The sequence below is a fragment of the Mya arenaria genome, chromosome 14, assembly GCF_026914265.1.
Source record: "Mya arenaria isolate MELC-2E11 chromosome 14, ASM2691426v1".
NCBI classification, from domain to species: Eukaryota; Metazoa; Mollusca; class Bivalvia; order Myida; family Myidae; genus Mya; species Mya arenaria.
Genome location: NC_069135.1, coordinates 8,823,918 through 8,847,322, shown reverse-complemented (window position 1 = coordinate 8,847,322; position 23,405 = coordinate 8,823,918). Strand labels below are relative to the sequence as shown.

At 38.8% G+C, this 23,405-nt stretch overlaps 1 protein-coding gene across 1 annotated transcript; it reads right to left on the bottom strand.

Moving 5' to 3' along the window:
- Positions 1-1,460: 1,460 nt before the first annotated feature.
- LOC128218303 (hepatocyte growth factor receptor-like) lies at positions 1,461-23,130 on the bottom strand. The gene is made up of 20 exons (XM_052925951.1): positions 21,888-23,130; positions 16,909-17,091; positions 16,549-16,674; positions 16,153-16,344; positions 15,390-15,523; positions 14,971-15,121; positions 14,629-14,774; positions 14,132-14,293; positions 13,831-13,927; positions 13,478-13,690; positions 13,205-13,360; positions 12,838-13,019; positions 7,876-8,000; positions 7,394-7,558; positions 5,151-5,234; positions 4,661-4,845; positions 4,244-4,353; positions 2,872-3,034; positions 2,398-2,534; positions 1,461-2,176 (listed from the first exon to the last, which is right to left on the bottom strand). The coding sequence occupies exons 1-20, from the start codon at positions 22,884-22,886 to the stop codon at positions 2,032-2,034; spliced, it is 3,855 nt and encodes a 1,284-aa protein (XP_052781911.1). The 5' UTR covers positions 22,887-23,130; the 3' UTR covers positions 1,461-2,031.
- Between the last annotated feature and the right edge of the window lie 275 nt (positions 23,131-23,405).

Here is a 23,405-nt window from a genome sequence, read left to right as displayed (position 1 = left end):
AATACCTGTCTTCCTCCTCCCAGCCCTCCAATTGCTCATCCGCATTGCCCTCCAATTTCTTCTTCTCGTTTCCCCGCTTTGTCAACAAGCTACGCGCCGCCTTTCTTCAGTGTCGCGGGCTTTCGTCACACTCGTCTCTGTCCAGTTTTGAAACTCACCGGAATGATGTCTTTTCGTATTTGCTTGTGTTCAGATGTCTACGGCTTTAAGTTCACCGAATACCGGTATGGTCTATTCGTCGCTTCCTTTACTGCCTCATAAAGAAAACACTGGAATAGAGATGAATGCGCCTGAACAATGTTGTTTCTTGTTGTCTGTCGATAGCATTATCAAAAAGCATCAGGTATTCAGCATTGAGGGCAATATATCGGCAGGCCTTTGGAAAAAAAAGGTTCTAAGTGAGATAGAGGGTACGTAAATAGATCGGCCACCCGTTGATCGCATTTTGCTTCCGTCATTAAATCGTCAAATACGATCATATTTCTCTCCTTGGCGCAGAGAAACTACAGATCATTGAGTCGATCTTGGATACCGCTGACAATCTGAATGTTAGATACTGATTGTTTCAATATTTCGCACAACGATTGCCACTGACAGTTGCATCGTTTTTCGCTGCGATGTCGGTGTAATTAGCAAAGACAAAATGAGTCGTTTGGTCCATTTCGATTTTTCCCAACCCAAATTAGCACAACTGAACTCCATTAAGTTCTTGGTATCAGGACTTGCAGAGATGGAGTGTGATTAGGTCCCTGCAACAGCGTATGAAATAACGCCTGTCTACGTCCCATCACAGTGGTGTATACTCATTGCATTAGCACGGAAGAAATGTCCTTACATATCTGGGTTCACGGATTACAATCACGCTATTGACTTCAATGACTCTACAAAGAATTCTGCAAATCCACTGAACAGCGCGTAAACTGGCTCCATATACTGTGGTTACAAGTCCGAAAAGACTTTCCGAGGGTTGTGTTCTTAAACTACATGTTTGACAGCAAGGACTTTCAGGAAATTTAAGTTCAAATTTCGACAAGGAAACAGGGAAAAAACGTCTGATGAAGATGAAAAATTGAGAATGTGCTAAAAGTCCAAACTTCCTATATCGGCTCTGAATAAAACGGAACACAAACGTCTTTGTGAAAGCGAAATCATTCGACAAGGGTTCCGCCAGTATTTCTCTTCTCTGTCAGTCAGCAAGGCCCCTAAAGACCTGCTGACTCCGAAGACGAGGATACTGATTTAGACTGTTACTTTTCAGACCATAGTTTATGCAGTATGTTTACGGTAGTATTGTGCCACTTATGCAACTGTCAGAGCACTCGATTTCTTAGACAATTCGTTTAAGATTATTATATTTTTGGTGTTGCCATTTAACTCTGTAAAATGCATGCCTATTTTTTCAGATATGTCTGAAGGGCAATAATATAAGAAGGTACTGGTGTCAAAATGTGTTTTGAAAATATGATTTGAAAACTTTATTTACAATATATAACATGTATTAAAATATATACAGATATATATACATACGATGGCCATGAAAACAAAAACCTAGTCATGCCTTAATGCCCACATTTTAGATAATAAGTGCCTTTTGAAAGACTGCACGCGACATCATAATATCATCAATATCCATGTGTTCGAAATTTAAAACAAATATTTTATATGTCCAACAACGAACGACAGTTTTGGAAAACATATCTTGACTTTATCAAAGCACTAACGTCGCCTGGTCCGCTATATGAAATATTAATTTAATTCCAGAAATACAGCATATACTGTAGCTCAACATTATTTCGAGTATGTAGTGTTTAGATGAATACGATTGATTTAAACTGAAATAAACATTGTAAAACAACGACACAGAAAACAAGAGTCAGTTCGGCATTTACGCCTATCCAACGTTATATACAGGTTTGCTTCATAAGTGCTTTAACTGTCACCACTGTAGTGTTGGGCCTCAATCGCGGTTGGCTATGAAGATGAAGTGTTGGGCCTCACTCGCGGTTGGCTTTGAGGATGTTGTGTTGTGCCTCACTCACGGTTAGATTCCAGTCTGCGGCGCTTCTCTGATGCTCGCTCCAAGCGGCGGAGGAGTTCCGGGATATTTTTAGCCAACTCAGTGAAGGTAGGGCGTTCTTCCGGTTCCCAAGACCAGCAGCGAAACATGATCTGGTACCTGTGGGTTGTGACCGGATTTGATATACATGATTGGTGTTTGATAGAAACAAATTATGGTGGGTTTGGTAACATCAGTAATGTTGCATTTGTAATTTGATTATAAAATCTAATTTGTGCAATACAGACGCAATGAACATACATAAACCTAAATCCTTTAAAATGAGCCAAAAAGGTCCACACTTGAAACCAATCATTCAATCTGTTAAATCTAAAATTTACATTTCCTCCGGGCAAAAGTCCGGCTTCTCGAGGCGGCGTCCATCCTTGAGGAAACGCATCATGTCCCAATTGTCGACGGCCGGATACGGGCACATGCCGCGCGTCAACAGCTCCCACAGTGTCACACCGAACGACCACTGTATAATACAAAAGCTTACATTTGGTATATGTAATAGAAAACAGTTACTATAAATCAAATGATTTAGTGGAAATATAAAGAAATAAAAAATCGTTTCCCTGTATGTTGTCATCAGGAAGTTCGTAATCCTTAGGGTTCACAAAAAAGCAGCGAATCCAAAACAGGTTCTTGGTCAATTTAAAGTAAAAGGATAAATAAACTTCTCAGACGATTAGGCTAAATTATGAAATAATTTCATAACTCAATATACTACAAAGAGTAGTGTCGTAGTACATATTGTGTTGAGATTATCATAATCTCTTACAGTAGAAACTATTAACTATTCGAGGCATTACCACGTCTGACTTGGAGCTGAAATGTCCGAATTCGAGGCTCTCCGGGCTCATCCACTTGACCGGAAGTTTAGTTGTCTTGTCACGTGTGCTGTAGTATTCCTTCTCGTACACGTCACGTGACAGACCGAAGTCGGACACCCGCACCGTCATGTCGTCCCCGACCCTGGGGAAGTCAAGATATGACGTTAGTTCTATGTTTCTACACTGATGTATATGATGTCGAATTGACGTTAGGTTGAAAAAATATTGACGGCGCACATCTATTTTATTTCAACGTCACAAACACTTCATTTGACGTGACCTTAACGTATCTAAGGCGAACACAATTATACATGATTATATTTCAAGACAGAAATAAACTTACTATTAGTTTCAAAAGATGAAACAAGTAAGACTCCGCTTTTAATTAGTGTACATTGTTATGCAAGTAATCCTTATAAAGGCGATGAAAAATGTACCCAACATGCATGGATACTAGTAATATAGTATATACTAAACCATTGTGGAAATCTTCCTGGTACTTTTTTAAAATAATTGTGAAACATTTCTCAAGTTCATGTAGCTAATGGTTAAATTCTAAACCCTTTCTATGTATTGCGCTATGCATTTTGCTTTTTGTAATTACTGGTAATTAGTCAGTACATTATACAAAATGTATTCAGTAACAAATTTATAGTAAGCTTAAGTATTTGATGAAGTTTTCTTTCCTTAGTATTGAAATTATAAATTCCAAATTACATCTAACTTAAAATGTTCACCATATTATGATAAAAGAATCAAAAATTGTTTTAAACTAAACCATGAAGGAAATTTACACATATAGCGTCCGAACACGCTAAACAAAGAATAAATTTGTCGGGGCATAGCTCTTGAGCGCAACACACCTTGCCCCCATAATGGCATTATGGTAGAAACACGTGGTATTGTAGGATTAAAGTTAACATAGACAAGTGTCAATCTTGATTAATTTGTTATTGCCTTCAAAACAGAGGTCATCATTGATGGCGGCAGTCAGGTGGAACTGATAAGCACAGGTTTGTACAATGAATGAAGCATCAAAATAATACTAGTCGTTACTATAACGTTATAATTAATAAATAAATGGGTTCTCTAAGTAAACGTCTAAAATACTGAGTGTAAATTAGCCAAAATGTCAAAATGGGAATCACTTTAAAAGTTAAACAACGATGTGTATTTGACTGATTTCATTTCAAAGTAAAGTCGGTCTTACGTCATAAATATAATGCCTTATCGAAATTAGCGATACTCACTCTCATTTGAAAACGGTAGGAGTTTGTCAAGTTTGCGATAAAAATAAAATACATTTACACTGCGATCAACAAAACATGTCAATGCTAGCCTGGGTACGTACATGCAGTTCCTTGCCGCTAGGTCCCTATGCACGAATTTTAGCTGGGCCAGATACTCCATTCCGCTTACAATGTCAACACTGAACACTGTCAGGTCCCGGACTGTAGGCTCCTGAAACATTAGGGGAGGGCACCTTGCTACACTGTTAAAAGTAACTGTATTTAAGATAACCTATACGACATTAATACAATCGTATTTAAGATAACTCACAAAATTTAAATAATCGCTTTTGTGAGTCAGAGTTTCAAACTCAGACTTAAATCGTTAGTAAATACGGTCCCACGAAGACTGATATGACAGAAACTGAATTCAATGAAGTGCCATTTTATACGACGCTAAGAGTTTACCCGGAACCTTTAACCACAGTTAACACTGTTGCTACGCAGTGGTTCAAACTCGGCGACACATGCGTACTCACCCTGTTGACGTCCCGGATGTAGGTGAGGAGGTCGCCATTCTCCAGGAAGGGGAGCACGACCAGAGGGAGCCGCTCAATGCCGAAACAGATCCCAATGAGCGTCATCACGTTCCTGTGCTGGAAGTCCTTCATTATCAGCGCCTCCTTCACGAACATCTGCACGTCCAGGTCCTGTGGGTTATTTCCTGTCGACAGATAATGTCGTATATTAGGTTTAACCACCGTTTCACCATAGTATGGTAGACTAAGGAAACGCAAAGACTACACCCGATTTTTTACAGTATGTCTGGTGCCTATCTAACATTTCCGTAATAATCTGGTCATTCAAAGCTTCCGGATTATTCAAAAGCATTTATCCTTCAAAGCCGCACCATTGCTTTTGTCTGATTGGATTAAATAGTACCCCGAGTACCTCGAGTTTGTAGATAAAGGCATCAATAAGCGGGGTGAAGCTAAAAAGTAGTTTGATGTAAAGCTATAAAGATCTTACTATGCATAGTCTTGGCTGCAACTGTCATGTCTTCCTTCACTCCAACTGTTCGCAGGTAGCCTCTGTATACTCGACCAAAATTTCCTGCCAATAAAGCATCAATCTGGGTAGATTATTTTGGTTCATTATATACTATCGTTCTATTATGCATGCTTCCAGCATAATTTAAATAATTGTAGGTATGTACCACAGGCACGTAACGCAATTGTCTTTGGGGTTGTGGAAGGGGCTGGTTTGGGAGCTGAGTCCCCTACCTTGTTGACGGGGTCCAGGGTGTCCAGGGTGTTCCTGGGCAAATTTTACGAACATCTTTTTTTAAACGGTGGGATTTGGTGCATTTCTGGGAACTATTTATAGCAACTGTTGTTTTTGAATGAACGTTGAGCAAGATTCATTTTGCCGAAAGATCGTTGTGGGAATGTAAAATTGAAAGGCTGATGTGGCTTTTCCAGGTATATGCAGAAGCTGACATACTTGTTTTAGTGATATATGAACTTCAACTGTAACTTCAAGATGGTTTAGTTGCTTTAGCCACTGTAGAAATAATAGTACTGTTTATCTATTTATATATTGTACACTTATAAGGTTATAACGGCGACCGGATGCCGGTTGAATGAGTATGTATGTAGGTAAAAATTAAAGAAACACACTACATTGATTGATAATGGGCATTTATTCAAAATGCAATTAAATAAAATCAAAGTCAACAAGAATAGGATGACAAGTATTACGTTATGTTTCCCGTAATTCAATATAAGGGTGAATAAACCGCCCCTGTACATGTAACGATAAACAGGGAAATTGATAGCGGCAAAGTATGGCAGTACATGTGTAAGACAGGGAAATAAAATATTTTAAAGTAACACAAGTAAAAAAGAATCAAATCAGATATGTAGTGAAATGTGTGGCACCCTTAACAGTCAAATTCCTTTTCTCAGATGAAAAAGAGGTGGAGGAGTTCGAGGTAGTGGTTAGTTGAAAAAAAATGTCGAACGCTTTAATTATGCCAAAGTTAAGAAGATGGCAGTCTGATTGGTTTACAGAGGTCACATGAGGGCCAAGTAACCTGATAAGCCCGCGTGCCTTATCTATATATAACCACACATATCCTTTATGCTTAAAGTCCCGGCCCAGTATCTTTTAGTATTGTAAAGTCATCGAAATGTATTTATATCTAAATGTTTTTTCTTAACCTTTTTCACTTTTTTTAAATGTTTGATAAAAGAATAAACATTTATCATTATAACAAACATGCCATATAACCGAAAGAATAGTCTAAATTTAGCGTTCACATCGTCACTACAAAATTTACATATCACATGACTTTCTTCTTGTCTTCACATATTTTATAACAGTTTTATTTTACAATCATAATGTTGGCTGGTACATTTTGATCATGTGACCCTCCATGGTACAACGTTGAAACCTATTCCAAATGACGTAAAGAGACCTGGTTTAAGTCGGGAGTGAACCTAACCAATATTATTTTTTTTTAACTGACAAGTAACCTCTCGCCCACGAAGACTTAAACTGAGGGATATTTCAATATAAAAGCCTTTTGTTGAAATGCGTAGCTAATGCTTTTCAAAATCGTGGACTTCAAAGACATTATTTGCATATTATAAACATAATATATATATCGCTCACATCAATATTTGTTGAAGGGTTCCAGCCGACAGTATATTGGCTTTAACAGTCCTTATGATTGCAACACTTTATTTCGCCACTTAAAGCGCACTATACAAAACATGAGCGATACCCTTTAACAGGTGCTGAGTACACCATTGCCCAGTATTGTCCTTTAAATGACGGTCTGTAGGCAAGGGAGCTACTGGGACCATATTTTAACTTCTGTTTTCACGCGGCCGGGGTTTGAACCTCAGACCTCCTGCACCCGAGGCGGGCGCAATACCACTAAGCTATCGGGGCGGTTAATTAACACATTCAAATCCAATAATCCGAGGCCCTTGGTCATAAACTTGAGAGAGGTCCGCATGCGTTAGGGATTATCGATGGTATATAATATACTGTTACCAAGGTACACAACACAAGACGCCGGTATTTAACCGCATTTGGTGAAAATGTTATTGTTTCAAGGACCGCAGCAGTCTTTCAAACTACCACCCACCTAATACGCCTCTGCACTATGTATGGACGCTGAGAAATCTGTTAATGTGCATGGTTGTTTAGAAGCGTATACATGTACTGCGACTACTAAGACACTCTTAGATCTGTAAACCCACCTTGCCCCACCATCTCCCCCAGCACGAGGCGGTCGCTATCAATCAGCAGGTCCTTCTCTAGGAGGGTCGCCACCGTGACGTCATCAAGGACTTGCAGTAACGGCGTAGTATCCTTGGAGGCGCCACCGGCCGCCCCATGCAGCAGCCCGATACGCCGCTGGTAATCTACAACAACAAAGACTCCAGGATATTCTGAAATTACCCTTCAAGAAAACTATTTCGAACATTATACTTTACCATTAGATTAGACATAAATCAGGTAAACACTATACGTAAAGAAGGTAAGATCGATTGATATTAGACAAACTGTAGAAACATGAGTATGACTCAACGATTTCCTTAAAGGTTTTACTGGGGGGGGGGGTGGGGGTTCTTAACCGAATTATTAAACAATATATACTATAACCTTTTATTGCAATATTCTTAATTTAAAGACTAAGGCATCCCTCTATCCACCCAAAATTCTTCCAAAACCCTCCTACCGTTCTGCCTGTTCTGCGCAGACTCGGATGTTTGGTTCTCAGAGAGTCCCTCCAGGTCCATGATCCCGGCCGTCCCTCTTTGGTAACTCACCCGGTAATGGTCGTCCGTAACCTGCTTATTGGACCTAAATAAAGAGGATATTTTATCAATATTTTGAAATGTTACATTATCATCTACAGACCTTCGAGGTCTATGATACCATCCATCACACGCCAGTACCTCCCATATCTTACTTACCACAGACAAACATGCATTGTGATCAATACAAATATAGTAAACAGAGCAAAGATAGCTAATGACATATAAAGGTGATAAACGGCGGTGCAGTGATGACATATCAAAGAAATGGCACGTTAATTTAGAGCCATGGCGTACACAGATGAGCAATTGACATTAAAATGTGAATAACTGCGAACCATAGATTAGCAATTACATTGTTGATGTAAACAGTGACAGTACAGTGCGAATCATTGGCAGATTAGATAGGAGAAATTCTGGTGCAGAGATGTTGAACTATGTATTAGATATGAGCATAAGCGATTCAAAGGTCTGCAATTTAAGATTATCTATAAGCAAAAGCTATGTAGAGGGGAGCCATGTCACATTAGATATGAGCAATTGTGATGCAGATCGAGGTGTGCAATTGCAGATTAAATGTAATTAAAGGTTATGTAGAGTCGAGCCATGTCACATTATATATGAACAATGGATATGCAGAGGTGTACAATAGCATATTAAATGTGAGCAATGACGATGTATATGTGAACAATGGCAGAATAAATGTGAGCAATGTCAGTGCAGAGGTGAACAATGGCAGAATAGACGTGAGCAATGTCAGTAAAGAGGTGAACAATGGCAGAATAGACATGAGCAATGTCAGTACAGAGGTAAACAATGGCAAAATAAACGTGAGCATTGTCAGTGCAGTGGTGAACAATGGCAAAATAGATGTGAGGAATGTCAAGGTAGAGGTGTACAATGGCAGAATATATGTGAGCAATGTCAGTGCAGAGGTCAACAATGGCAGGATAGATAGAGCAATGTCAATGTAGAGGTGTACTATGGCAGATTAGACGTGAGCAATGTCAGTACAGAGGTGAACAATGGCAGATTAGATTTGAGTGTGTGGAATGGCAGATAGTGGTGAAATTGTGCTCAATGGCAGATGCGATGCTACTAAAAGGTAGGAAATTGTTTGTTTTTGTGATATAATACAGCAACAGATGTGTGAATAATGTTAGCATCCAGCTTTTCAGTTATAAAGAGCGGTTTGTGAACATTTGCAGAAGAGGTGAGCAGTGACAGAATTCAAGCAATTCCAGACTGGGAATGCAATTGACAATACAGAAGTGAAAAATGAATGATGTATATTAACAAGATAACTGTGACAATACGGAATAGACGATCAAATTATCATCTTTGACTATGTACGTGAAGTTAGCGGCCTAGCGGCCTAGCGGCCTAGCGGCGTGAAGTTAGCGGCCTAGCGGCCTAGCGGCGTGAAGTTAGCGGCCTGGCGGCCTAGCGGCCTAGCGGCGTGAAGTTGGCGGCCTAGCGGCCTAGCGGCCTGGCGGCCTAATTATTTTTTCTATGTCCAAGCAACTGTTAATGCGTTTTTTTTTAAAACAATGATAAATCAAGGTTTTTTATTCATATAGTTACATAGCGGCCTTAAATTGTTATTTATTCAGAATATTTTTCTTTACCTTTTATTCTAAAACAATTTAAAATTAACTGTTTTATGCACAAATTATCACTCTGAAGCGTTTTTCAACTTTTTTTCAAAAAAGTCGATCAAGCACTTTAGCGGCCTAGCGGCCTAGCGGCCTAGCGGCGTGAAGTTGGCGGCCTGGCGGCCTAGCGGCCTAAAATGGTATCCTATTTCAAACCATGTATACATGCATTTTCTTCTAAAACAATGACATATTAGCTGTTTTTATGCACAAATTAACACTTTGAAGCTATTAGCGATTATCAACATTTTTTTTTAAAGCGTCGATTAAGCAGTCAGCTATTTCAAAGCATTACACATGCCTGATCTTCTAAAACAATGATATATTTACTGTTTTATGCACAAATTATCACTGTAAAGCGTTTTTTATTTTATTTTTTCAAAAAAGGTTGATCGAGCACTTCAGCGGCCTAGCGGTCTAGCGGCGTGAAGTTAACGGCCTGGCGGCCTAGCGGCCTAGCGGCCTAGCGGCCTAAAAAAATTTCCTATTTCAAACCATGTATACATGCATTTTCTTCTAAAACAATGACATATTAACTGTTTTATGCACAAATTAACACTTTGAAGCTATTAGCGATTATCAACAGTTTTTTTCAAAAGTGTCGATAAAGCAGTCAGCTATTTCAAAGCATTAAACATGCCTGTTCTTCTAAAACAATGATATATTTACTGTTTTTATGCACAAATTATCACTCTGAAGTTTTTTTCAATTCTTTTCCAAAAAAGTCGATCGAGCAATTCAGCGGCCTAGCGGCCTAGCGGCGTGAAGTTAGCGGCCTGGCGGCCTAGCGGCCTAGCGGCCTAAAATGGTTTCCTATTTCAAAGCATGTATACATGCATTTTCTTCTTAAACAATGACATATTAACTGTTTGGATGCACAAATTAACACTTTGAAGCTATTAGCGATAATCAACATATTTTTTTTTCAAAAAGTCGATTGAGCAGTCAGCTATTTCAAAGCATTAAACATGGCTGATCTTCTAAAACAATGATGTATTTGCTGTTTTTATGCACAAATTATCACTCTAAAGCGTTTTTTGTTTTTTTCAAAAAAGTTGATCGAGCACTTCAGCGGCCTAGCGGCCTAGCGGCGTGAAGTTAGCGGCCTGGCGGCCTAGCGGCCTAGCGGCCTAAAATTGTTTCCTATTTCAAACCATGTATACATGCATTTTCTTTTAAACAATGATATATTAACTGTTTTTATGCACAAATTAACACTTTGAAGCTATTAGCGATTATCAACAGGTTTTTTTTCAAAAGTGTCGATAAAGCAGTCAGCTATTTCAAAGCATAAACATGCCTGTTCTTCTAAAACAATGATGTATTTACTGTTTTTAGGCACATAATATCACTCTGAAGCGTTTTTCAACTTTTTTTCAAAAAGTCGATCGAGCACTTCAGCGGCCTAGCGGCCTAGCGGCGTGAAGTTAGCGGCCTGGCGGCCTAGCGGCCTAAAATGGTATCCTATTTCAAAGCATGTATACACGCATTGTTTTCTAAAACAATGATATATTATCTGTTTTAAGCAAACACTATCACTCTGAGGCGATTATCAACCTTTTTTTCAAAAAGTCAACAAGCAGTCAGCTTTTCAAAGCATGTGAACATGCCTATCCTTCTCAAAAATATGTTGATAATCGCCTCAGAGTGATAGTCTGTGCATAAAAACAGTTAACATATCATTTTTTTAGAAGGAAATGCATGTATACATGCTTTGAAATAGGAGAGCATTTTAGGCCGCCAGGCCGCTAGGCCGCTAGGCCGCTAACTTCACGCCGCTAGGCCGCTAGGCCGCTAGGCCGCTGAAGTGCTCGATCAAATTTTTTTGAAAAAAAAAACAAAACAAAAAACAAAACGCTTTAGAGTGATAATTTGTGCATAAAAAAAGCAAATACATCATTGTTTTAGAAGATCAGCCATGTTTAATGCTTTGAAATAGATGACTGCTCAATCGACTTTTTTGAAAGAAAAAAAATATGTTGATTATCGCTAATAGCTTCAAAGTGTTAATTTGTGCATTCAAACAGTTAATATGTCATTGTTTAAGAAGAAAATGCATGTAAACATGCTTTGAAATAGGAAACCATTTTAGGCCGCTAGGCCGCCAGGCCGCTAACTTCACGCCGCTAGGCCGCTAGGCCGCTAGGCCGCTGAAGTGCCCGATCGACTTTTTTGGAAAAGAATTGAAAAACGCTTCAGAGTGATAATTTGTGCATAAAAACAGTAAATACATCATTGTTTTAGAAGAATAGGCATGTTTAATGCTTTGAAATAGCTGACTGCTTTATCGACACTTTTGAAAAAAAACCTGTAGATAATCGCTAATAGCTTCAAAGTGTTAATTTGTGCATAAAAACAGTTAATATGTCATTGTTTTAGAAGAAAATGCATGTATACATGGTTTGAAATAGGAAACAATTTTAGGCCGCTAGGCCGCTAGGCCGCCAGGCCGCTAACTTCACGCCGCTAGGCCGCTAGGCCGCTGAAGTGCTCGATCAACTTTAAAAAAAAAAAAAAAAAAAAAAAAAAAAAAAAAACGCTTTAGAGTGATAATTTGTGCATAAAAACAGTAAATATATCATTGTTTTAGAAGATCAGGCATGTTTAATAATTTGAAAAAGCTGACTGCTTAATTGACGCTTTAAAAAAAAAAATGTTGATAATCGCTAATAGCTTCAAAGTGTTAATTTGTGCATAAAAATAGCTAAGATGTCATTGTTTTAGAAGAAAATGCATGCATTCATGCTTTGAAATAGGATACCATTTTAGGCCGCTAGGCCGCTAGGCCGCCAGGCCGCTAGGCCGCTAGGCCGCTGAAGTGCTCGATCGACTTTTTTGAAAAAAAGTTGAAAAACGCTTCAGAGTGATATTATGTGCATAAAACAGTTAATTTAAAATTGTTTTAGAATAAAAGATAAAGAAAGATATTCTGAATAGATAACAATTTAAGGCCGCTATGTAACTATATGAATAAAAAACCTTGATTTATCATTGTTTTTTTAAAAAAAACGCATTAACAATTGCTTGGACATAGAAAAAATAATTAGGCCGCTAGGCCGCTAGGCCGCCAACTTCACGCCGCTAGGCCGCTAGGCCGCTTGGCCGCTAACTTCACGCCGTTAGGCCGCTAGGCCGCTAGGCCGCTAACTTCACGTACATTCTTTGACTAGTAACCTTTCTTGGGCTACGGCGTTAATTAGAGTCAGATATAGCGAATATGTTATTCACTTGTAGCATTTGATGGCGAGGCAGCTGATGGCGATCACAACTATGATGCTGCCAAGAGAGCAACCGGCAATGACGAGATAAGTGTCGAAGTTGGCGGGGGACGTCGTCGTCTGGTAGGCATTGGACGCCAGCGGTTCCACCCGCACCGTCCCAATATCGTACTGTTTATTCCCCACTGTGCCCTAATATAGGAAAATAGCGTCGATATTTTACAGGCTCACCCGATTGAGACATAATGATTGTTTGTATTGTAATTATAAAAAAAAAAACACAAAAAGAAACGGTAATAATTCAATCAAGAGGGTATGACGGTCGATTACATTCTATTCCGTCAAAACAACGAGGCATCCTGAGTTTGCTGACCGACCTTGAAAGGCAGTATCAGTCCATGGCTTGTCCGGACATCCTCGTACTTCACCCTGCACCTCACAGCGGCCTCTGTTATGTGAGTGACGGCGCACTCCGCCGACACTCCGGCCCGAAAATGGAAGTTTTCACGCGGAATACCCGCAATATATTTTCCCTGAAACAGACAATTATGATGATATTACTTTTAAAAACGATTTCATAAAAAAACACCAGGAGCTTGATCGGCAGAGTCATTGTTCACCTATATAAATGATTAATTAATGGTACTTACTTTTATTTCAATATCGGTATCCTTCGTTATGGAAAGTGTATAGTTCACATGACCAAGTTCCGGGTCATTCCGGATGGTTATGACGCTTAAATTGTTTTTCGCGGCATACGGGTTCATTAAGAACGCGATTCCTGATGCCGGGAGTCGGTCTACAGTGGCACTTCCGGTGTGGCATGCCAACACATTGTCCTTATGTGCACACTTTCCGCTCGTCTGTATTATATACAAAAACTTTTTAATAAAAGTTCCATTGTAGTGTACTGAATGAAACAAAGCAATAACAATGCAATTTCTTTGGAAACAATGATTTATTTTAGCCTTGAGTAAGGAACGATTTATGATCAATAACGTACCGTCAATATTTGGCCGGTGTCGTCATTGACAACCAGACCGACTCCAGCGCCAAGTCCTACCAACCTCTGTCCGCTTACCGTTACCAGAATACCCCCACTGAAAGCGGCGAGTGTGTACACCATTGAACGAAGTATAAGATGTCACAACTCGGAATTAAAGTCATGACCAAATCGAGGTTGGCGTGTTGCATTTCATTGATAAGAACTTACGACAGCACACTAACTACACAAATTCATAACTTGAATGATATAAACTGCACGATAACTTTAAATCTAGGTTATAAAATAACCACCATCTCACCTAGCAATTGAAACAGTAGGGTGTATTTCTGCGATGACGGGGTCGGGGATGTAGGTGACGGTCGGACCTGTCATGTTAAAGCGGTCGAACGTTACCGTGAGATAGTGCTCCCCAAGGGTGGCCTGTCCGGGTGTCCGGCACTTCATGATGTCTGGAGTCGCGCTGAAAATTCGGGTTGTTTGTGTTACGTATACTTGAATTCACATTAGAACTTGCAAAGACTTTCTTGTGGCGACATCGCGGATTTGAAGAATGTCTGAAACTTGAACTGTGTATGTGCATGCAGAAGGAGTTGAAGCCTCAGATGTTTTTATGTACAATCTGAGTGGAGAAACTCAAATCATTTATAAAGCAATTGACTTATTATTGCAGCCCGAAAGTTCTTAAGACAAATGGTAAATTTGTCTTAAGAACTTTCGGGCTGCAATGTTAAGTCACAAAATGGCGACAAATAATTTATTCAACGATAAAATGAGCTATAAAATATATCCTCTTACACATCTTGGTCTCCAATGCTACAGATGTGACCGCCAATGTGAACGGAGCGCACGGATCCCGCATCCAGGAAGCGGCCGCTCAAGGCGAGCTGTGTGTCACCGGACTTCCGAACATGGGGTCGCTGGTCGGGGTCAAACGAAGGAACCTACGGTTAAACAATGACTCGGTATAGCTAACCTGAGGGAAATATAGCTCTGTAGGTGTCTCGTCTTAGAAGAATATTTGTCGAACATCAATCAAGTAAAGTTTTGGACAACGATTTTTAACAACAAAAATGCGCATTATTTTGAAATTTCTTGTTTAAAATGCTATCTCAATTATGAAAACATACGCATAAATACCACATATTGAAACATGACCGCGAGTTCCAAGGTTTCGCCATTAATCGGCGCTAACCGGAAACGATCGTTGTTTGGCATCTCCGGGTGATTTACATGGACACTGACTGACATATTGGCCGCCCCAGAAACTTCCGGGGTGATACACACAAGTCTGTAAAGAAACATACATAAAAAATTGGACGTGGATTGTTTTTAACGATGAATGTCAATGGAACAGTATTGATATGATATTATCATGGTGTTGGCATCATAAGATACCAAACAGTACTCTGTTTTAATGCTGCTTGGTACCATCACGGAAAGATAAACCGGTGTATAGACCCGTGATCCCATCGGGCTTTAATCCCACAAAATTGTGCAATGTATTATGTAATTACAATTATAAACTGATCAAGGGTGGCAGGTTTTGTCACACTAACCGCTGTTGCGAGATCTCCATGAGTGGACAGATTTCCTTGCCGATGTAGACGCATATGGCCATGACATTGTCCCCAAACTGCCCTTGAATGGTGAGCCGCGTCCCGCCCTCTAGCGGACCTCTGGCGGGGGACAACTGAGAAAACAAGTGAGTTTGCAAACTGCTGGTAATCATAGTGATTATGGTGACGTTCTTTCTTAGTAGGTGCAGTATTTTTGTCCCTCGTATGAGCATTTATTCGTTTCACGTGCGTTTGATAAATGCTCTTACTTGTATCTATATTTCAAATTTCAAATTCAGTACTTCGTTGTTTAAAAATCTAGTTTCATTTGCAAGGTGACCTAAATCCATGTATACCAAATATATTTCCCCCATTGATATACTTAGAACATAATTGTCAACATTTATTTCGAATGTTAAAGAATTTTAAATTATATTAAATGTATAAACATTTTAGAACAAGATTTTGATAGAATTTGAGAGAAAGTTCTTGAGATTTTTTTTGTTTTGGAACATATTCGCATTAGGTTTATAAAGGCAAATTTCACTGCTCTTTGGGGAAGTATAAAGTCTTTTAAAACACGTACAAGTTAAACTTAAACTTAAAAAGTTGGGATTCCGGATTCAATGAAATTATTATGTTATTATACATGACGTTTAAAATGTGTTGCTTTCTCTGTTGCGTTTGGCGGTTGGAACTTATTTGGGGTTGCATCCTGGATTATGAATTGTCTGTATCAAAAAGATATCCAACACTGGCTTACAGATGACGTAACAGGGGGACAATGATCCTCGAAAATATGGGCCGCACTCCCTGAAACAGCAGACCGGCTCACACAGCGACCAGGAATGTCCGTGCCCGCCAGCCATGCGCAACTTTCCCGTGCCAGGTTGTACGTCACACATGTCTGGCATTTGGTGTGCACAGAACAGTCGTCCAAAAACAGCGTGGTAACCTGATGACAAAATTCAGAATTTAGATTTACGCGGTATATGGACAAATATTCACGACTCGTTATATCAATTCAAAATAGATTTTGATCGAGATTTGATCTTGTGTACAAACATTTAAGTGTGATATCCGTCGCGAGCAATCATAATCATAAACTAGCGGTTAAATGCATCAAAATAACAGAACGCTGTCGGACAATCTGACTAACCTTGGTTTCCTGATAAAAGTAGAGAATGTCATTTCCTGGCGACAGAGTCAGACCACGGATCTCTGTTTGCGTCCCCGCCATCTTGTACACAGGCCGGGACCGGTTAAAGTGTTCGTTAAACAATAACTGCAAAACACGAGAATATTTCAAGATATGATTTGTAAATATTTTTGTATACACCCTACAAAAATGACTGTCTATACTAAATGACAATGTTTGTTATTATCATGAAATCTGTTGTTTTTTTTTATTTTATACCACTGTACTGACTTTAACACGACAATCTTTTAATTAGTAAGACGAACACAGAAATCTTGTTGTTGCTAATGTGCTTAAATATTTGCAGGAAAACACAAATACCATTTCTATATCGCCGGATGCTGTTCCAAACACCACCATAATGTCGGAATCCCCCTGTGTTGTCATAGTAACGGAGGAGATGATTGCACTGCGCGTGAGGAGTAGTCGGTCCGTCTCCATGGCGATGGAAGCCAAAATCCGCGAATTATTCCCCGTGTAGCCGCATTTGATGTTGGTGAGGGTCTGGGCGAGATATCATAATGCACCAGTCAATTACACAGTGGAAGAGATATCATAGAGAAGTTTACCGGTACGGACATCATACGCAGTGGAAGAGATATCATAAAAAAGTTAACCGGTACGGATATCATACACATTGGAAGAGATATCATAATAAAGTCAACCGGTACGGAAATCTTACACAGTGGAAGAGATATCATAATAAAGTTAACCGGTTCTGGCATCATGCACAATTCACGGTGGAGAACCCACGTGACTGATTTTTCAATCGCACGTCAAAAATTGTAAACAAAAGGCCTCGATTCAGGTAGGGATAAAGATAACTTTCTTAAAGCTGCACTCTCACAGATTTACCGTTTTTTACAACTTTTTTTATTTTTTGTCTTGGAAAACGCAATTTTTTGCGTAAAAATCTGCAAACATATGATAAAAGATTGCTGACAAAATATCAGATCGCAGATTTGCATATTTCCGTTTAATAGCTGAAACCGTTACTAACGGTTTTAGAAAACTGCATAAAAATTATTTTTTGAACTGCAATACAAAATCCTGGGATTTATTTTTTTTGTCAGCAGTCTTATATCACTTGTTTCCATGGACTTTTGCAAAAAATGGCACGTCCCTAGACAAAAAATTAAAAAGTTGTCAAAACGTTCAATCTGTGATGTACGTGAAGTTAGCGGCCTAGCGGCCTAGCGGCCTAGCGGCGTGAAGTTAGCGGCCTAGCGGCCTAGCGGCGTGAAGTTAGCGGCCTGGCGGCCTAGCGGCCTAGCGGCGTGAAGTTGGCGGCCTAGCGGCCTGGCGGCCTAATTATTTTTTCTATTTCCAAGCAATTGTTAATGCGTTTTTTTTAAAACAATGATAAATCAAGGTTTTTTATTCATATAGTTACATAGCGGCCTTAAATTGTTATATAGTCAGAATATTTTTCTTTACCTTTTATTCTAAAACAATTTTAAATTAACTGTTTTATGCACAAATTATCACTCTGAAGCGTTTTTCAAACTTTTTTCAAAAAAGTCGATCAAGCACTTCAGCGACTTAGCGGCATAGAAGCCTGAAATTAGCGGCCTAGCGGCCTAGCGGCCTAAATTGAATCCTATTTCAAAGCATGTATACATGCATTTTCTTCTAAAACAATAACATTTTAACTGTTTTTATGCACAAATTAACACATTGAAGCGATTATCAACAGTTTTTTTCCAAAAACGTCGATTAAGCAGTCAGCTATTTCAAAGCATTAAACATGCCTGTTCTTCTTAATCAATGATATATTAACTGTTTATATGCACAAATTATCACTCTGAAGCGTTTTTCAACTTTTTTTCAAAAAAGTTGATCGAGCACTTCAGCGGCCTAGCGGCGTGAAGTTAGCGGCCTGGCGGCCTAGCGGCCTAGCGGCCTAAAATGGTATCCTATTTCAAAGCATGTATACATGCATTTTCTTCTAAAACAATGACATATTAACTGTTTTTATGCACAAATTAACACTTTGAAGCTATTAGCGATTATCAATATTTTTTTTTAAAAGCGTCGATAAAGCAGTCAGCTATTTCAAAGCATTAAACATGCCTGATCTTCTAAAACAATGATATATTTACTGTTTTATGCACAAATTATCACTCTAAAGCTTTTTTTATTTTTTTCAAAAAAGTTGATCGAGCACTTCAGCGGCCTAGCGGCCTAGCGGCGTGAAGTTAGCGGCCTGGCGGCCTAGCGGCCTAGCGGCCTAGCGGCCTAGCGGCCTAAAATGGTTTCCTATTTCAAAGCATGTATACATGCATTTTCTTCTAAAACAATGACATATTAACTGTTTTTATGCACAAATTAACACTTTGAAGCTATTAGCGATTATCATTTTTTTTTAAAGCGTCGATAAAGCAGTCAGCTATTTCAAAGCATTAAACATGCCTGATCTTCTAAAACAATGATATATTTACTGTTTTATGCACAAATTATCACTCTAAAGCTTTTTTTATTTTTTTTCAAAAAAGTTGATCGAGCACTTCAGCGGCCTAGCGGCCTAGCGGCGTGAAGTTAGCGGCCTGGCGGCCTAGCGGCCTAGCGGCCTAAAATGGTTTCCTATTTCAAAGCATGTATACATGCATTTTCTTCTAAAACAATGACATATTAACTGTATTTATGCACAAATTAACACTTTGAAGCTATTAGCGATAATCAACATCTTTTTTTTTCAAAAAAGTCGATTAAGCAGTCAGCATACATGCCTATCCTTCTCAAAAATATGTTGATAATCGCCTCAGAGTGATAGTCTGTGCATAAAAACAGTCATTGTTAATATGTCATTGTTTTAGAAGAAAATGCATGTATACATGCTTTGAAATAGGATACCATTTTAGGCCGCTAGGCCGCTAGGCCGCTGAAGTGCTCGATCGACTTTTTTGAAAAAAAGTTGAAAACGCTTCAGAGTGATAATTTGTGCATATAAACAGTTAATATATCATTGATTAAGAAGATCAGTCATGTTTAATGCTTTGAAAAAGCTGACTGCTTAATCGACTTTTTTGGAAAAAAAAGATGTTGATTATCGCTAATAGCTTCAAAGTGTTAATTTGTGCATTCAAACGGTTAATATGTCATTGTTTTAGAAGAAAATGCATGTATACATGCTTTGAAATAGGAAACCATTTTAGGCCGCTAGGCCGCCAGGCCGCTAACTTCACGGCGCTAGGCCGCTAGGCCGCTGAAGTGCTCGATCAACTTTTTTGAAAAAAAATAAAAAATGCTTTAGAGTGATAATTTGTGCATAAAACAGTAAATATATCATTGTTTTAGAAGATCAGGCATGTTTAATGCTTTGAAATAGCTGACTGCTTTATCGACGCTTTTAATAAAAAAAATTATTGATAATCGCTAATAGCTTCAAAGTGTTAATTTGTGCATAAAAACAGTTAATATGTCATTGTTTTAGAAGAAAATGCATGTATACATGCTTTGAAATAGGAAACCATTTTAGGCCGCTAGGCCGCTAGGCCGCTAGGCCGCTAGGCCGCTTACTTCACGCCGCTAGGCCGCTAGGCCGCTAGGCCGCTGAAGTGCTCGATCGACTTTTTTGAAAAAAAGTTGAAAAACGCTTCAGAGTGATAATTTGTGCATATAAACAGTTAATATATCATTGATTAAGAAGAACAGGCATGTTTAATGCTTTGAAATAGCTGACTGCTTTATCGACGTTTTTGGAAAAAAAACCTGTTGATAATCGCTTCAATGTGCTAATTTGTGCATAAAAACAGTTAAAATGTTATTGTTTTAGAAGAAAATGCATGTATACATGCTTTGAAATAGGATTCAATTTAGGCCGCTAGGCCGCTAGGCCGCTAATTTCAGGCTTCTATGCCGCTAAGTCGCTGAAGTGCTTGATCGACTTTTTTGAAAAAAGTTTGAAAAACGCTTCAGAGTGATAATTTGTGCATAAAACAGTTAATTTAAAATTGTTTTAGAATAAAAGGTAAAGAAAAATATTCTGACTATATAACAATTTAAGGCCGCTATGTAACTATATGAATAAAAAATCTTGATTTATCATTGTTTTAAAAAAAACGCATTAACAATTGCTTGGAAATAGAAAAAAAATAATTAGGCCGACAGGCCGCTAGGCCGCTAGGCCGCCAACTTCACGCCGCTAGGCCGCTAGGCCGCCAGGCCGCTAACTTCACGCCGCTAGGCCGCTAGGCCGCTAGGCCGCTAACTTCACGCCGCTAGGCCGCTAGGCCGCTAGGCCGCTAACTTCACGTACATCAATCTGTGAGAGTGCAGCTTTAAAATTAGGATAATTATTGTTATACAAAGACTATAAACCCTGCAATTAAGACCTCTTTACTAAAAACACTCTTTTTTGTAAAACGTGTTATTGAACGGTCGTCCCGGTAATAAAAGAAATGGAAGGCGAATTTTAGCACCCGTCAATGAAATAATAAAAAAAGAGAAGTTTAGGTTTTTTGAGAAAATTCTATATAACCATGGATATTGTGATTTATTGACCAATAAGTCACATACATGGGTTCTCCATCGTGCAAATAAGCACAGTTAAGACTGTACGTTTATCATTCAAAACTTATAGACTAAAGGTCAGTGTATAAAGGGAATTAAATACATAGGGCTGGTTTCAGGAACAATCTAAGGCAACAAAAGACCGTTCTATAAACTTAAAACTTAAATATTTTATTACAAGACAGTTTATTATCCATTGTAATAGATGGACATATCAGTCAGAGGCTAAAGTCATATTTATAGTGATACGAATGTATATGATCTCCTAATTTTTGCCATCCTGATATACTGAAGTGACACTCTTACTCAAAATCTATACATACACATGTATAACAAACATCACTTTTGACCTTTAACTGCTTACTAAATAATGCATTTATGGTAAATATTAATTACTGAGATTGTAATCGTGTATTTAATAGCAGAAAGCGCAAACAAATATTAAATGAATGAATGCTAAAAGATTAACTGTGGTCAACTATATCCTTTATGCGAACAATTGTTTTCGACATCTATTCATCCTTTTTGGAATATTAAAACACTATTATTAATTGTGGTAAATCTTTTCTGGGAGTTAGGGAGCATCTTTTTGGATGCATTTAAGCAGTTCCATTAAATATGCTGTAAAACTTTGGTTAAAGGCAAAAAAGGCACTGGTCATCTAAGTGAAAATTCTTGCAAAAGAGGCTGAGTCATCTAAATTCGTTCTTTCCAGAAAGCGAGTTTATAAAGATTTCTAGAACAATAAAGGATTTCTAAGACTTGATGGAGATTTATTTTTTACTTACTATTTTCTCTGAGCAAGCCTCCTCCGTGCCCTGTATCCAGTCAGGTGTGGAACCAACTGCATCACGGAAGCATTTCCTTTGTTGTTCCTCGAAAAACGCGTCTATATTGGCGACATTGTACATACACAGCGCAGACCCTAGATGGCGGTCGTCACCGTCGAACGCTGCCAAGAGATAATGTCCATATGCGGTATCAATGGTGAACGCTGACGTCAGGTTGGTATAGCCCTTGCATTCCAGCCGGGCCTCGATGTAAGACCAGAAATACGTGTCGTTAGCGCACATCTGGCTGATGTATGCACTGTAGCCGCCGCCGCGAGTGGTCCGCCGATTGTTCATAAAGTACACGTAATGGTGGTTGTCAGGGGCCTCTGAATAGAACCCGTGAATAAAAGTCAACGAAAAGCCCGGTTTCGGTTTGATGTAAAATTCTCTTGCTAGGGCGTAGTGAATGATAAATCTGCCCTCTTTCACCCAAATAATTCTTTTCGATAATGCATAAAAGGAAGATGGGTATGAAACGTCAAACGAAATCGCTGAAAATATTTCAACGTGATCTTGAATCGGACGACTGATCACAACTGACGGAATCGGGCTGCCAAGGAATTTTGACATAGATCTCTTTTCATCGTGCGCTTCATGGAGATCGGTGACGTACGAAATGTTAGTTAGATTTCTTAGAACACATGTTTCGTTGTAACCCGAACCACATTCCAGTAAATAAGTCACGTCGCTAATGGTAACGAAGTCAAATATGGAAGGGAAGTTTGGGAGCCTATCACCGCTTGTAATATTGACCCATGCCACGATGCTTTCCTTTGTAACAGTTCTGTTCCCATACTGCACGAGGGCGTTATTCTCTCCAACATAAACCGTTCCATCGTCGCCTAGCAACAAAGAGTTAACCTCGCCATCATTCTGAGATTGGACACATCGGGTGCAAGACAGCGCGGCCCAAACCAATATGGTGACGGTGAACACGCTGGCGACCATTTTCATATGTTCCAATGAACATACCCCAAATTAGGATTGAATCAGCCAACAACTCTCTCTTTAGCACAAGTAATGCTAATTAAAACAAATTTTTCTTCCCATAAAGCACAAACGTAAAAGGCATGATAGAAATCTGTTGTTCACTTACGATTTATAGGCGTCTGTCCGTTTAAATTTGAATTGTTAAAATGAGGATGAGGACGACATCTTAAAAAGAGCATCTAGCGCACTTCAAAGCACTCGAACAACAATTATAAAACAATTGGCAAAGTGTCACAGGACAATCACTTATGATGGTTTTTTGTATTCAACTCTTGTTTTTTCATGATTTGTTTTCAATATGTTCCCGGTTCATTGTTAATTGTTATGAAAACAACTTTTGAACCGATTATTTCTCTTCCCTTCGGATATAAACTCTTGAAAAACATTGACTGAAAACAATTTTAAAACAATGGGTAGATTTAAAAAATGTGTTACTGCATACAATTCCGTTTAAAACGTTTAAATTAATCTCACGAGGCTTAA

Bases quoted from the DNA above. Each gene is read 5' to 3' on its own strand.
- LOC128218303 (XM_052925951.1), bottom strand. From the start codon at position 22,886: ATGAAAATGGTCGCCAGCGTGTTCACCGTCACCATATTGGTTTGGGCC. The intron at 8,001-12,837 runs GTGAATAACATA...CTCTTTATTTAG, and splicing joins CTCGCCATCAAATGCTACAA to GTCCAATAAGCAGGTTACGG. The intron at 7,559-7,875 runs GTAGGAGGGTTT...TTGTTGTTGTAG, and splicing joins TGCGCAGAACAGGCAGAACG to ATTACCAGCGGCGTATCGGG.